The sequence below is a fragment of the Anabas testudineus genome, chromosome 9, assembly GCF_900324465.2.
Source record: "Anabas testudineus chromosome 9, fAnaTes1.2, whole genome shotgun sequence".
In the NCBI taxonomy this organism is placed as follows: domain Eukaryota; kingdom Metazoa; phylum Chordata; class Actinopteri; order Anabantiformes; family Anabantidae; genus Anabas; species Anabas testudineus.
The window spans coordinates 15,018,544-15,032,296 of NC_046618.1; the positions used below are offsets into that span (position 1 = coordinate 15,018,544).

General features: G+C 37.9%; 2 protein-coding genes across 2 annotated transcripts; both read left to right on the top strand.

Annotated features, from left to right (window-relative positions):
- Positions 1–1,949: 1,949 nt before the first annotated feature.
- LOC113150477 (tetraspanin-36-like) lies at positions 1,950–6,308 on the top strand. The gene is made up of 7 exons (XM_026343031.1): positions 1,950–2,009; positions 3,633–3,824; positions 3,950–4,024; positions 4,168–4,257; positions 4,826–4,975; positions 5,222–5,305; positions 5,673–6,308. Exons 1-7 carry the CDS (start codon positions 1,950–1,952, stop codon positions 5,751–5,753), a joined length of 732 nt encoding a protein of 243 aa, XP_026198816.1. The 3' UTR covers positions 5,754–6,308.
- A 2,520-nt stretch (positions 6,309–8,828) lies between these two features.
- On the top strand, positions 8,829–13,117 carry LOC113150781 (tetraspanin-36-like). The gene is made up of 7 exons (XM_026343472.1): positions 8,829–8,888; positions 10,480–10,671; positions 10,799–10,873; positions 11,016–11,105; positions 11,633–11,782; positions 12,028–12,111; positions 12,479–13,117. Exons 1-7 carry the CDS (start codon positions 8,829–8,831, stop codon positions 12,557–12,559), a joined length of 732 nt encoding a protein of 243 aa, XP_026199257.1. The 3' UTR covers positions 12,560–13,117.
- The last annotated feature ends 636 nt before the right edge of the window (positions 13,118–13,753 follow it).

The following is a 13,753-nucleotide window of genomic DNA, read 5'->3' on the forward strand; positions in this document are numbered from 1 at the left end:
GACCAACTGTCTCTTTTCTGCTCTTTGCTTTTATTTTTCTCAACTTCTCAGCTCCCTCTGCAGTGTCCCATGCGTTAACTGTCGATATCATGTGATGCAGGACGAACAATAGTGCACTTTGTCAGTGATGTAGCAAACTGTGAAAATACCTGTGTTTACAGTACAAGTTAATTATCTGTAAATAACACAAAGGAGATTTTTACTATTTAGTTTGGGGTTTTCACAATAAAAGTTTTTTTTATATGGACACATTTTACAGTAAGAGTGGACAAAAGAGAAGCTGCAGAGTGCATCTATCCCACCCTTGCCTTACAAGGTGTATGTAATAAGTCAAGAGTTATAATTTGAGATGACTTTATTATAGTGTCCTGGATGAAAGAGCGCAGGGTTTCAGTCAGGTTTTCTTACTGGTTCTGTAACAGGTCTTCTTGGGACTCTTTGCCTTTCTCTTTTTCCCAGGTGATTTCAGTGTGCCTTTTTCTGTTTGTGTTTTCTCCAAATGTATTATTCTGTAAAATTTTTGCATAAAACATTGGTTATTCATAAAAAATACACACTACCAGAATCAGCATACTCTGAACTGTCTACAGCTATGTTTTCATTTAGAGATTTTTAAATAATATATCAATGTTTATGGGTGAATTACACGCTGGTGACTCAAAAGTTTAATTGGAGACGTGTATTTTAATGATTCTAACGAGGTTACAGCCACAAAACAATTAATTACTGAGTTCAATGATTGAGGAGGCTTGAATAGTAATATGTGTAATAGACTGGCTCCAAAATGTGGATTTATTTCAGCCAGTTTTTCTGAATAAATTCATTTAAACATGATCAAAGAAACACAGTTGCCTTGCAGATCCAGCATAGTCACATCAACATAGAATTAAACTCCTGAAACACATAAACCAGTAGAGTTTTAATAAAAGCATGATGTCAGACAAGTTAAACAACAGAAAGTACAGCTTTATGTCATTTTAAGTCATGTAATGTAGGAACAATATTATGTAGGCTACTGTACGTCTCAGCTGTGTGGAGGGAGGTGGACCTCAGCCAGAATAAAGGTTATCAGCCTGTTAGCAGGGGCAGACAGGGAAACGAATTTATGATTCAATTCCCGGGTCTTTTTACAACTGTCCATCCATTAAAATGATCAGTATATTTCCAAGTATATGTAAAAACAGTTATTAGATATTAATGTGTGGTTTTTCAACAGCTGTGATCATTTTATCTGGGGCATGATAAAAATCTAATCCTAGTGTGTTTTTAATGTATCATGTGGTGAGGATTTTCATCATATAGTCCTCTAACTTAACCTAACCTTGTTTATTCTGTAGTGCTTTTAGTAAATGAACAGCACTAATATACTAGATTAATATTGCATGGATGCTGTAAAATAAGTTGTCAAACCTGAAATAATATTTGCTTTATAGTAGCCACTGAGTTATTTGAAGACTGTGAACAATCAGTAATTTTATTTTTATCAAATTAAAGGTCAATGGTACATACACACAAACATGTGCACTGCTGGTTTTTCATGACCCGTCAGTGCTGATTTAAATAAACTTCCATGTTAGATTTTGTACTATAAAGAGTCAAATGTGTCAGCAGATGACATTATGTATGTGATACAGCTGATTCATTCACATCAGCAGATCAAATCTGTCCAAATCCTCTATCACTGCTGGGATGTACTCAGACAGAAGCTGAAGTTAATAATGATTCAGAGCAGAGGACCATCATTGTTACCCCGGTGACCTCAAGATTTCTGTGGAAACTTGATTTCAAAACCGGGTTCCTCGATTAGTGATTTCCTAATATATGATCCCTGCAGTCACACATACGGACACACACCCACACACAAGAAACTTGTGAACATACAAGCAGTTCTGTCTGTGTTTTGCTATATAAGAAGTCCTGTTTCAGTCTCTTCAGCTCCATTAGACAACATGGACTGCAGAATAGCCTCGTCCAAGACCGTCCTCCTCTTTCTCAGCCTGCTTTTTTGGGTAAGTCGCGGTGTGTTTTTCTCCACCTACACAAATCTCAAAATGTTGTTTCTTCACAATTTTATTTTCTGTAAATCGTCAATATTTGTCTTGTGTTGTTATACACGAGGCCTCACATTACAGAAATCAGAGCCTTGTCCTAGATTTTGCCCCGATGCAGTACTTCCTCATTTTCTCTGAACCATAATGCAATACTCTACATCTGCGTAGTGAAGTATTTCTACAGCCAAATTATTCATATGTCCCAATAATCTGTGTGGATCTACGTCCAACTGAGTTCAAAAAAACCTTTTGTCAATATACAGTTTGGATTTGGAGCCTGTTTGCTTATATTGCCTAGTTCACCATGACTACTCCTTAATTCAGGCTAAATGAGATTTGAAGGAACCAACTAAACGTGTCCTGCCTTTCTGTGGCTGCTGTCTGTCTAATTAGATTACCCCGAGGTACAATTGGCTTGTGTCTCTGTTAGTTTGCAAAGAAAATCACACAACACACTGTTTTAATTCTTTGAATGCAAATTACCACATCCACTTTTACTTTCTTCCACCGGTACTCTATTTCTCAATCAATGTCTTTTGCCTTCACAGTTTAGAGTTTGAATAATGAGTCTGTGATGCCTCATCAGTGTTTATCTGGTTTATTGCGTAGATTTACATATGATGACAGAAACAGGCCCATACCAATCAATATTAGAGAAAACAGTTTTGCATCATCTTCAGAGTTCAGTCATACAATAGCTCCTTGATGTCCAAGACAAAACCTACGCCTTTGCTTTGTTTCATTCTTCTGTCCTTCTTGTTTTCTTGAAGAACTCAAGCATGGACAACTGTCAAGTGACACAAAATACATATGTGTTTAAACAAGTAGTCATTCAATGGAAAGATATACTGAAAATGAAAAACAGATACACATGTAGGGTTTTTACCTCTGTGATTTGAGTTTGAAGTGTATATGCACAAAGTTGGCCTAATGAATGCATTCTTCTAACTAATGAGGTCGCCACTGAAGCATGAATTATAATTTATTTATCATTTATCATTAAATTATAATTTATTTAAACACTGGCCAGGTTGGTCGGGCCAGTGTTTAGTCTGGACATATATATATATATAGTGAAAAGAATCGGCCCAAGCACAGAACCCTGTGGACCTCCTTAACTAACTTTTGTGTGCACGTAAGACTCATCTTTAACATGCACATACTGGAATTTATCTGATAGATAAGATTTAACATTTATATTTAACATTTACATTTGGCAGACGCTTTTATCCAAAACGACTTACAAGGGTCGGCAGGGTAAGTGTAAGGAGGTCTTGCCTAAGGACCCCTACTGGAGGTAGGCCACAGTTGGGATTTTAACCCCAGTTTCCCACATGGAAGGTGGTAATCTTACCACTACATAACCAGTCGCTAAACCAGCCTAGTGCTGTTTCTTTAACCCCAATTACATCTTTCAGTCTGTGTAATACAATGATGTATATCCATCCATAGATGGATGTAATTGAGCAGCACTGTAATCTGTATGCAGACTTAAAACATTTATTTCCACCATAACTTCTAACTGACCTGTGAATGAATACTATGATAACATATAATGTTAATGTTTTGTTCTCTCTGCAGGCTGTAGGAGCAGCATTGGCCTACACTGGTGCCCATCTAATCGAGATCTATAGCAATTTGGGAATTAATCCTCATGACAAGGTCATACTGAGCCCAGCAATTATCATCATTGCTTTCAGTGTGGTGATGTTCTTATTCGGTCTGCTGGGATGCTGCGCCACAATCTGGGAGTCCAGATTTTGCCTCAGCATTGTAAGTGTGTGTTTGTGTGTGTGTGTGAGGGTAGGTGTGGGCTTAGTTTTACATTTATCTTTGTGTTTCATTCACAGTATTTTACTTACTTACTCACCAACTTCTTTCGTTTTATTTCTCTTCAGTTCTTTTGGATCCTCTTTGTGATCTTCACCGCTGAAGTCGTTGTTCTGGTACTTAGCTTCCTCTGCCAAAACAAAGTAAGTCAAAGAAAATTCAAACATACTCTGTGTCACACAATGTTTGTAACAAGCATTTTCTGATCTGCTATGGCACAGTTGTAGACTCTAAAAGCCCATCAGTAAATTACCTAATGGGCTATGATGTGTTTCTTTTTTTCCAGATAAATTCAGAAATGGGGAAAACTTTGAATGCGACCTTCTCAAAGTATGATGGAAATGACAAAGAAATAGTGGACAACCTGCAGTCTGAGGTTGGTTTCATGTTGGACCTGTACACGTTTTCTCAGTTGCACTTTGATTCTCTTCAGCTGTTTCTGCCTTTTGTGCAAAAAAAGCTACAGTTTGTTTTCTTGGCCTTTCAGGTGAAATACAGTTTAAATGAGGTTATTCTGAGTCTATAAATGGATAGTGAAGGAATTAGCGTGTTAGGACATCTTTCAGTTACGTTGTGTACCCATAATGTTACTATTTGTGCAGCACATTTAAAATTAACCATGAAAGAAAAGTCTAAAACAATACGGACAAATAAAAAATAACATCTGTAAACCAGTCTTGCCACGCTTCACCGATTTGCTCTAAATGCACTGTGTTCACACCTGTAGGTCTGTTGAATGCTATTTATGGAAATGCTGGAAATGAAATAGAAAATAAAGCAGGGTGATAGAGAGTGACACATCCTCACATATTCTCTCTACAATAACTTCTATATAGAGACACACATACATCATGTTATTTGTTTAGTTTGATAGCTCTCTCATATGATTTTTACACAGCCTCCTTTTTTAATCAGCTGTATTTTCTCTCTTTGACTCTGTGCAGTTGAAATGCTGTGGTGTTTTTAATTACACCAGCTGGTTAAACACCAACTGGTCTGCCAGCCACCCCAACTCAGTGCCTAAGTCCTGCTGCAAAAACATGAACGGAACGTGCAACGGCACTCTGACTGATCTGAAACTGCTTCACTTGAATGTAAGTCATGCAGCAGCATACTTTGCATGTTTTGACATTAAAAACTCCATGTGCACATTTCTTTGCTGTGCTTGAGATTGTTAAGGGTTTATTTCGAGTTGCTTAACGTTCTCCAACGGAGTCTTAGAGGAAACTTATACAAATAAAAGTCCACAAAAATAACTATCTTTATTGACAAATAAAGCAAGAATTGCATTTCAGGCTACAAATCCCTGTGTACTAACTGTACCTGTGCATGTGTTTTAGGGTTGTGAGACCAAGCTGCAGGGCATCATGCACCATGTTTTCTATTATGCCATGGGGGTCATTCTGGGCTTTGCCATACTTAAGGTAAATATGGGCGCAGTCAGTTTTAAGAAACACACTGTCACACAGTCTGTTGTGGGCTATGTACGATACAGAAAATGCTCAACTCTGTTATTATACACACTACTTACCTGACTATAGCTTAAGTGGTGAGTGGTTTCTAAACTAAAGTCAGAGGACAAGAGCAGCATGTCTGAATGGGATGTCCTCCATATTGTTCAATGGACCACTTTTGAATTTTTTCCACAGAGAACAGTATTTGATTAGCGTAGCCCCCTCAAATATACTGTAGCACATTAAGTAAGTTCTTGTTATTTCTTCCAGAGCAGTTTGGTTATATAACCTGTGCTGCTGAGTTTGTGTCTGATTAGTTTTATATTTTCTGTTACAGTTCCTCGGGATGCTGAGCGTGTGTGTGATCGCCTGTAGCAATGGCAGCAGGAGGAGTGGCTACGAGCCTCTCTACGCCTGAAACGCTTCTTGATACCTCCTTATTTTGCACCACTTGATTTTATAATGACCTAATAAGAGCAGGCATAATTCTGCAGTGGACAGCAGCTTCATGTACAGACCTAAGATCTTGGCACATGAAATACACAAATCTGACAAACCCTCCGGCAGCGGGATCAACATACATTTTTTCAGTTCTTTGCTGAATGTGGACATTGCTTTCGTTTCTGGGTTATTGTTTTATTTCCCTCTAGTGATTATTAAGATAGACCTCCTAAAGTTTCCATTTGGGTTAGGGCCAAGTAAATAATGATAACATAAGAATCTAGCCCTGTTTGAGCAACCTTCCCTTCTGATGGAGCTTTATGTCTCTAACACAGAGCGTCTGTCTCTGTCTGTCGTGACAACACAGGAGAGAACAAAAGTTTTGGTCATTACTTGTAAATGTTGCTGAGCTCTCTCACTCTGCTGCGTCATGTGGATATTCTTTTAAAGAAGATTATTTTTTGCAATGTACTGCAATGAAAGAAACTAAAAAAGTTCTAAAGTCATTAAAGTGTAACCACCGAATGCCCTATTTAAGGTTGCAATATATGTATAGCCAACAAAATGAATGAATACAGAATATATGTAATTTTATGATCATATAACGATATCGAATGAAGTAACTATTCTACGTAGTTTGATTTTTGACTGTGTTTATTATGTTTTTATATTAAAAAGGTGAAATATTCACAATAAGTTGGATGTCAGTGTTACTGGTTCTACGTGTGATTAACATCTCTGTATCGGTAGTGTCTGCTGATTTTAATGACCCTGCTGCCCCCTCGCACACTGCGCCCCTCTCACACACTATCTGTTGACTGCATATCTAGTTCAGTGCATATCCTCACTGCTTCAGGCTGTGTTGACATTTAGACAGGCCGAACCTTTGCAGAGAAAACACGGCTAGATAACTTTGTCAGCTCTGAAACCTTCTCTCCTCCCTCCCTAAACACTGTTTCCACCTGTATGTGATTTTTTTTTCCTTTGACATATGGGGTGTATTTGCATTTCCATCACCAACCTAGACCAACTGTCTCTTTTCTGCTCTGTGCTTTTATTTTTCTCAACTTCTCAGCTCCCTCTACAGTGTCCCATTAGCGTTAACTGTCAATATCATGTGATGCAGGACGAACAATAGTGCACTTTGTCAGTGATGTAGCAAACTGTGAAAATACCTGTGTTTACAGTACAAGTTAATTATCTGTAAATAACACAAAGGAGATATTTACCATTTAGTTTGGGGTTTTCACAATAAAAGTTTTTTTATATGGAGACATTTTACAGTAAGAGTGGACAAAAGAGAAGCTGCAGAGTGCATCTATCCCACCTTTGCCTTACAAGGTGTATGTAATAAGTCAAGAGTTCCTCATTAGCCAGTCCGGCCCTCCTAAAAGTTAATTTAACTCAAACCTCACGTATCAGATTTGTAATTCAAGCTTACTCACAACAGATTAAGTCTTGTGTATAATTTGAGGTGACTTCATTAGAGTGTCCTGGATGAAATAGCGCAGGGTTTCAGTCAGGTTTTCTTACTGGTTCTATAACAGCCTGCTTATACCCTGCGTTTGGTCTTCTTGGGACTCTTTGCCTTTCTCTTTTTCCCAGGTGATTTCAGTTTTGCTTAAAACATTGGTTATTCATAAAAAATACACACCACCAGAATCAGCATACTCTAAACTGTCTACAGCTATGTTTTTATTTAGAGATTTTACATAATATATTAATGTTTATGGGTGAATTACACGCTGGTGACTCAAAAGTTTAATTGGAGACGTGTATTTTAATGATTCTAACGAGGTTACACCCAAAAAACAATTAATTACTGAGTTCAGTGATTGAGGAGGCTTGAATAGTAATATGTGTAATAGACTGGCTCCAAAATGTGGATTTATTTCAGCCAGTTTTTCTGAATAAATTCATTTAAACATGATCAAAGAAACACAGTTGCCTTGCAGATCCAGCATAGTCACATCAACATAGAATTAAACTCCTGAAACACATAAACCAGTAGAGTTTTAATAAAAGCATGATGACAGACAAGTTAAACAACAGAAAGTACAGCTTTATGTCATTTTAAGTCATGTAATGTAGGAACAATATTATTTAGGCTACTGTACGTCTCAGCTGTGTGGAGGGAGGTGGACCTCAGCCAGAATAAAGGTTATCAGCCTGTGAGCAGGGGCAGACAGGGAAACGAATTTATGATTCAATTCCCGGGTCTTTTTACAACTGCCTGTCCATTAAAATGACCAGTATGTTTCCAAGTATATGTAAAAACAGTTATTAGATATTAATGTGTGGTTTTTCAACAGCTGTGATCATTTTATCTGGGGCCTGATAAAAATCTAATCCTAGTGTGTTTTTAATGTATTGTGTGTTCTGTGGTGAGGAATTGCATCATATAGTCCTCTAACTTAAACTAACTTTGTTTATTCTGTAGTGCTTTTAGTAAATGAACAGCACTAATATACTAGATTAATATTGCATGGATGCTGTAAAATAAGTTGTCAAACCTGGAATAATATTTGCTTTATAGTAGCCACTGAGTTATTTGAAGACTGTGAACAATCAGTAATTTTATTTTTATCAAATTAAAGGTCAATGGTACATACACACAAACATGTGCACTGCAGGTTTTTCATGACCCGTCAGTGCTGATTTAAATAAACTTCCATGTTAGTTTTTGTACTATAAAGAGTCACATGTGTCAGCAGATGACATTATGTATGTGATACAGCTGATTCATTCACATCAGCAGATCAAATCTGTCCAAATCCTCTATCACTGCTGGGATGTACTCAGACAGAAGCTGAAGTTAATAATGATTCAGAGCAGAGGACCATCATTGTTACCCCGGTGACCTCAAGATTTCTGTGGAAACTTGATTTCAAAACCGGGTTCCTCGATTAGTGATTTCCTAATATATGATCCCTGCAGTCACACATACGGACACACACCCACACACAAGAAACTTGTGAACATACAAGCAGTTCTGTCTGTGTTTTGCTATATAAGAAGTCCTGTTTCAGTCTCTTCAGCTCCATTAGACAACATGGACTGCAGAATAGCCTCGTCCAAGACAGTCCTCCTCTTTCTCAGCCTGCTTTTTTGGGTAAGTCACAATGTTTTTTTCTCCGTCTGCACAAATCTCAAAATGTTGTTTCTTCACAATTTTATTTTCTGTAAATCGTCAATATTTGTCTTGTGTTGTTATACACGAGGCCTCACATTACAGAAATCAGAGCCTTGTCCTAGATTTTGCCCCGATGCAGTACTTCCTCATTTTCTCTGAACCATAATGCAGTACTCTACATCTGCGTAGTGAAGTATTTCTACAGCCAAATTATTCATATGTCCCAATAATCTGTGTGGATCTACGTCCAACTGAGTTCAAAAAAAACCTTTTGTCAATATACAGTTTGGATTTGGAGCCTGTTTGCTTATATTGCCTAGTTCACCATGACTACTCCTTAATTCAGGCTAAATGAGATTTGAAGGAACCAACTAAACGTGTCCTGCCTTTCTGTGGCTGCTGTCTGTCTAATTAGATTACCCCGAGGTACAATTGGCTTGTGTCTCTGTTAGTTTGCAAAGAAAATCACACAACACACTGTTTTAATTCTTTGAATGCAAATTACCACATCCACTTTTACTTTCTTCCACCGGTACTCTATTTCTCAATCAATGTCTTTTGCCTTCACAGTTTAGAGTTTGAATAATGAGTCTGTGATTTACATATGATGACAGAAACAGGCCCATACCAATCAATATTAGAGAAAACAGTTTTGCATCATCTTCAGAGTTCAGTCATACAATAGCTCCTTGATGTCCAAGACAAAACCTACGCCTTTGCTTTGTTTCATTCTTCTGTCCTTCTTGTTTTCTTGAAGAACTCAAGCATGGACAACTGTCAAGTGACACAAAATACATATGTGTTTAAACAAGTAGTCATTCAATGGAAAGATATACTGAAAATGAAAAACAGATACACATGTAGGGTTTTTACCTCTGTGATTTGAGTTTGAAGTGTATATGCACAAAGTTGGCCTAATGAATGCATTCTTCTAACTAATGAGGTCGCCACTGAAGCATGAATTATAATTTATTTATCATTTATCATTAAATTATAATTTATTTAAACACTGGCCAGGTTGGTCGGGCCAGTGTTTAGTCTGGACATATATATATATATATAGTGAAAAGAATCGGCCCAAGCACAGAACCCTGTGGACCTCCTTAACTAACTTTTGTGTGCACGTAAGACTCATCTTTAACATGCACATACTGGAATTTTTCTGATAGATAAGATTTAACATTTATATTTAACATTTACATTTGGCAGACGCTTTTATCCAAAACGACTTACAAGGGTCGGCAGGGTAAGTGTAAGGAGGTCTTGCCTAAGGACCCCTACTGGAGGTAGGCCACAGTTGGGATTTTAACCCCAGTTTCCCACATGGAAGGTGGTAATCTTACCACTACATAACCAGTCGCTAAACCAGCCTAGTGCTGTTTCTTTAACCCCAATTACATCTTTCAGTCTGTGTAATACAATGATGTATATCCATCCATAGATGGATGTAATTGAGCAGCACTGTAATCTGTATGCAGACTTAAAACATTTATTTCCACCATAACTTCTAACTGACCTGTGAATGAATACTATGATAACATATAATGTTAATGTTTTGTTCTCTCTGCAGGCTGTAGGAGCAGCATTGGCCTACACTGGTGGCCATCTTATCGAGATCTATAGCAATTTGGGAATTAATCCTCATGACAAGGTCATACTGAGCCCAGCAATTATCATCATTGCTTTCAGTGTGGTGATGTTCTTATTCGGTCTGCTGGGATGCTGCGCCACATTCTGGGAGTCCAAATTTTGCCTCAGCATTGTAAGTGTGTGTTTGTGTGTGTGTGTGTGAGGGTAGGTGTGGGCTTAGTTTTACATTTATCTTTGTGTTTCATTCACAGTATTTCACTTACTTACTCACCAACTTCTTTCATTTTATTTCTCTTCAGTTCTTTTGGATCCTCTTTGTGATCTTCGCCGCTGAAGTCGTTGTTCTGGTACTTAGCTTCATCTACCAAAACAAAGTAAGTCAAAGAAAATTCAAACATACTCTGTGTCACACAATGTTTGTAACAAGCATTTTCTGATCTGCTATGGCACAGTTGTAGACTCTAAAAGCCCATCAGTAAATTACCTAATGGGCTATGATCTGTTTTTTTTTTCCAGATAAACTCAGAAATGGGGAAAACTTTGAATGCGACCTTCTCAAAGTATGATGGAAATGACAAAGAAATAGTGGACAACCTGCAGTCTGAGGTTGGTTTCATGTTGGACCTGTACACGTTTTCTCAGTTGCACTTTGATTCTCTTCAGCTGTTTCTGCCTTTTGTGCAAAAAAAGCTACAGTTTGTTTTCTTGGCCTTTCAGGTGAAATACAGTTTAAATGAGATTATTCTGAGTCTATAAATGGATAGTGAAGGACTCAGCATGTTAGGACATCTTTCAGTTACGTTGTGTGCCCATTACTGTTTGTGCAGCACATTTAAAAGTAACCATGAAAGAAAAGTCTAAAACAATACGGACAAATAAAAAATAACATCTGTAAACCAGTCTTGCCACGCTTCACCGATTTGCTCTAAATGCACTGTGCTCACACCTGTAGGTCTGTTGAATGCTATTTATGGAAATGCTGGAAATGAAATAGAAAATAAAGCTGGGTGATAGAGAGTGACACATCCTCACATATTCGCTCTCTCATGTTATTTGTTTAGTTTGATAGCATATGATTTTTACGTAACCTCCTTTTTTAATCAGCTGTATTTTCTCTCTTTGACTCTGTGCAGTTGAAATGCTGTGGTGTTTTTAATTACACCAGCTGGTTAAACACCAACTGGTCTGCCAGCCACCCCAACTCAGTGCCTAAGTCCTGCTGCAAAAACATGAACGCAACGTGCAACGGCACTCTGACTGATCTGAACCTGCTTCACTTGAATGTAGGTCATGCAGCAGCATACTTTGCATGTTTTGACATTAAAAACTCCATGTGCACATTTCTTTGCTTTGCTTGAGATTGTTAATGGTTTATTTCGAGTTGCTTAACGTTCTCCAACGGAGTCTTAGAGGAAACTTATACAAATAAAAGTCCACAAAAATAACTATCTTTATTACAAATAAAACAAGAATTACATTTCAGGCTACAAATCCCTGTGTACTAACTGTACCTGTACATGTGTTTTAGGGTTGTGAGACCAAGCTGCAGGGCATCATGCACCATGTTTTCTATTATGCCATGGGGGTCATTCTGGTCTTTGCCATACTTAAGGTAAATATGGGCGCAGTCAGTTTTAAGAAACACACTGTCACACAGTCTGTTGTGGGCTATGTACGATACAGAAAATGCTCAACTCTGTTATTATACACACTACTTACCTGACTATAGCTTAAGTGGTGAGTAGTTTCTAAACTAAAGTCAGATGACAGGGGCACCATGTCTGAATGGGATGTCCTCCATATTGTTCAATGGACCACTTTTGAATTTTTTCCACAGAGAACAGTATTTGATTAGCGTAGCCCCCTCAAATATACTGTAGCACATTAAGTAAGTTCTTGTTATTTCTTCCAGAACAGTTTGGTTATATAGCCTGTGCTGCTGAGTTTGTGTCTGATTAGTTTTATATTTTCTGTTACAGTTCCTCGGGATGCTGAGCGTGTGTGTGATCGCCTGTAGCAATGGCAGCAGGAGGAGTGGCTACGAGCCTCTCTACGCCTGAAACGCTTCTTGATACCTCCTTATTTTGCACCACTTGATTTTCTAATGACCTAATAAGAGCAGGCATAATTCTGCAGTGGACAGCAGCTTCATGTACAGACCTAAGATCTTGGCACATGAAATACACAAATCTGAAAAACCCTCCGGCAGCGGGATCAACATACATTTTTTTCCTCTGAGTTGTTTGCTGAATGTGGACATTGCTTTCGTTTCGTTATTGTTTTATTTTCCTCTGTTGATTATCAAGATAGACCTCCTAAAGTTTCCATTTGGGTTAGGGCCAAGTAAATAATGATAACATAAGAATCTAGCCCTGTTTGAGCAACCTTCCCTTCTGATGGAGCTTTATGTCTCTAACACAGAGCGTCTGTCTCTGTCTGTCGTGACAACACAGGAGAGAACAAAAGTTTTGGTCATTACTTGTAAATGTTGCTGAGCTCTCTCACTCTGCTGCGTCATGTGGATATTCTTTTAAAGAAGATTATTTTTTGCAATGTACTGCAATGAAAGAAACTAAAAAAGTTCTAAAGTCATTAAAGTGTAACCACCGAATGCCCTATTTAAGGTTGCAATATATGTATAGCCAACAAAATGAATGAATACAGAATATATGTAATTTTATGATCATATAACGATATCGAATGAAGTAACTATTCTACGTAGTTTGATTTTTGACTGTGTTTATTATGTTTTTATATTAAAAAGGTGAAATATTCACAATAAGTTGGATGTCAGTGTTACTGGTTCTACGTGTGATTAACATCTCTGTATCGGTAGTGTCTGCTGATTTTAATGACCCTGCTGCCCCCTCGCACACTGCGCCCCTCTCACACACTATCTGTTGACTGCATATCTAGTTCAGTGCATATCCTAACTGCTTCAGGCTGTGTTGACATTTAGACAGGCCGAACCTTTGCAGAGAAAACACGGCTAGATAACTTTGTCAGCTCTGAAACCTTCTCTCCTCCCTCCCTAAACACTGTTTCCACCTGTATGTGATTTTTTTTTCCTTTGACATATGGGGTGTATTTGCATTTCCATCACCAACCTAGACCAACTGTCTCTTTTCTGCTCTGTGCTTTTATTTTTCTCAACTTCTCAGCTCCCTCTACAGTGTCCCATTAGCGTTAACTGTCAATATCATGTGATGCAGGACGAACAATAGTGCACTTTGTCAGTGATGTAGCAAACTGTG

Bases quoted from the DNA above. Each gene is read 5' to 3' on its own strand.
- LOC113150477 (XM_026343031.1), top strand. From the start codon at position 1,950: ATGGACTGCAGAATAGCCTCGTCCAAGACCGTCCTCCTCTTTCTCAGC. The intron at 4,025-4,167 runs GTAAGTCAAAGA...CTTTTTTTCCAG, and splicing joins GCTTCCTCTGCCAAAACAAA to ATAAATTCAGAAATGGGGAA. The intron at 4,258-4,825 runs GTTGGTTTCATG...GACTCTGTGCAG, and splicing joins TGGACAACCTGCAGTCTGAG to TTGAAATGCTGTGGTGTTTT.
- LOC113150781 (XM_026343472.1), top strand. From the start codon at position 8,829: ATGGACTGCAGAATAGCCTCGTCCAAGACAGTCCTCCTCTTTCTCAGC. The intron at 8,889-10,479 runs GTAAGTCACAAT...TTCTCTCTGCAG, and splicing joins TTCTCAGCCTGCTTTTTTGG to GCTGTAGGAGCAGCATTGGC. The intron at 12,112-12,478 runs GTAAATATGGGC...TTTCTGTTACAG, and splicing joins TGGTCTTTGCCATACTTAAG to TTCCTCGGGATGCTGAGCGT.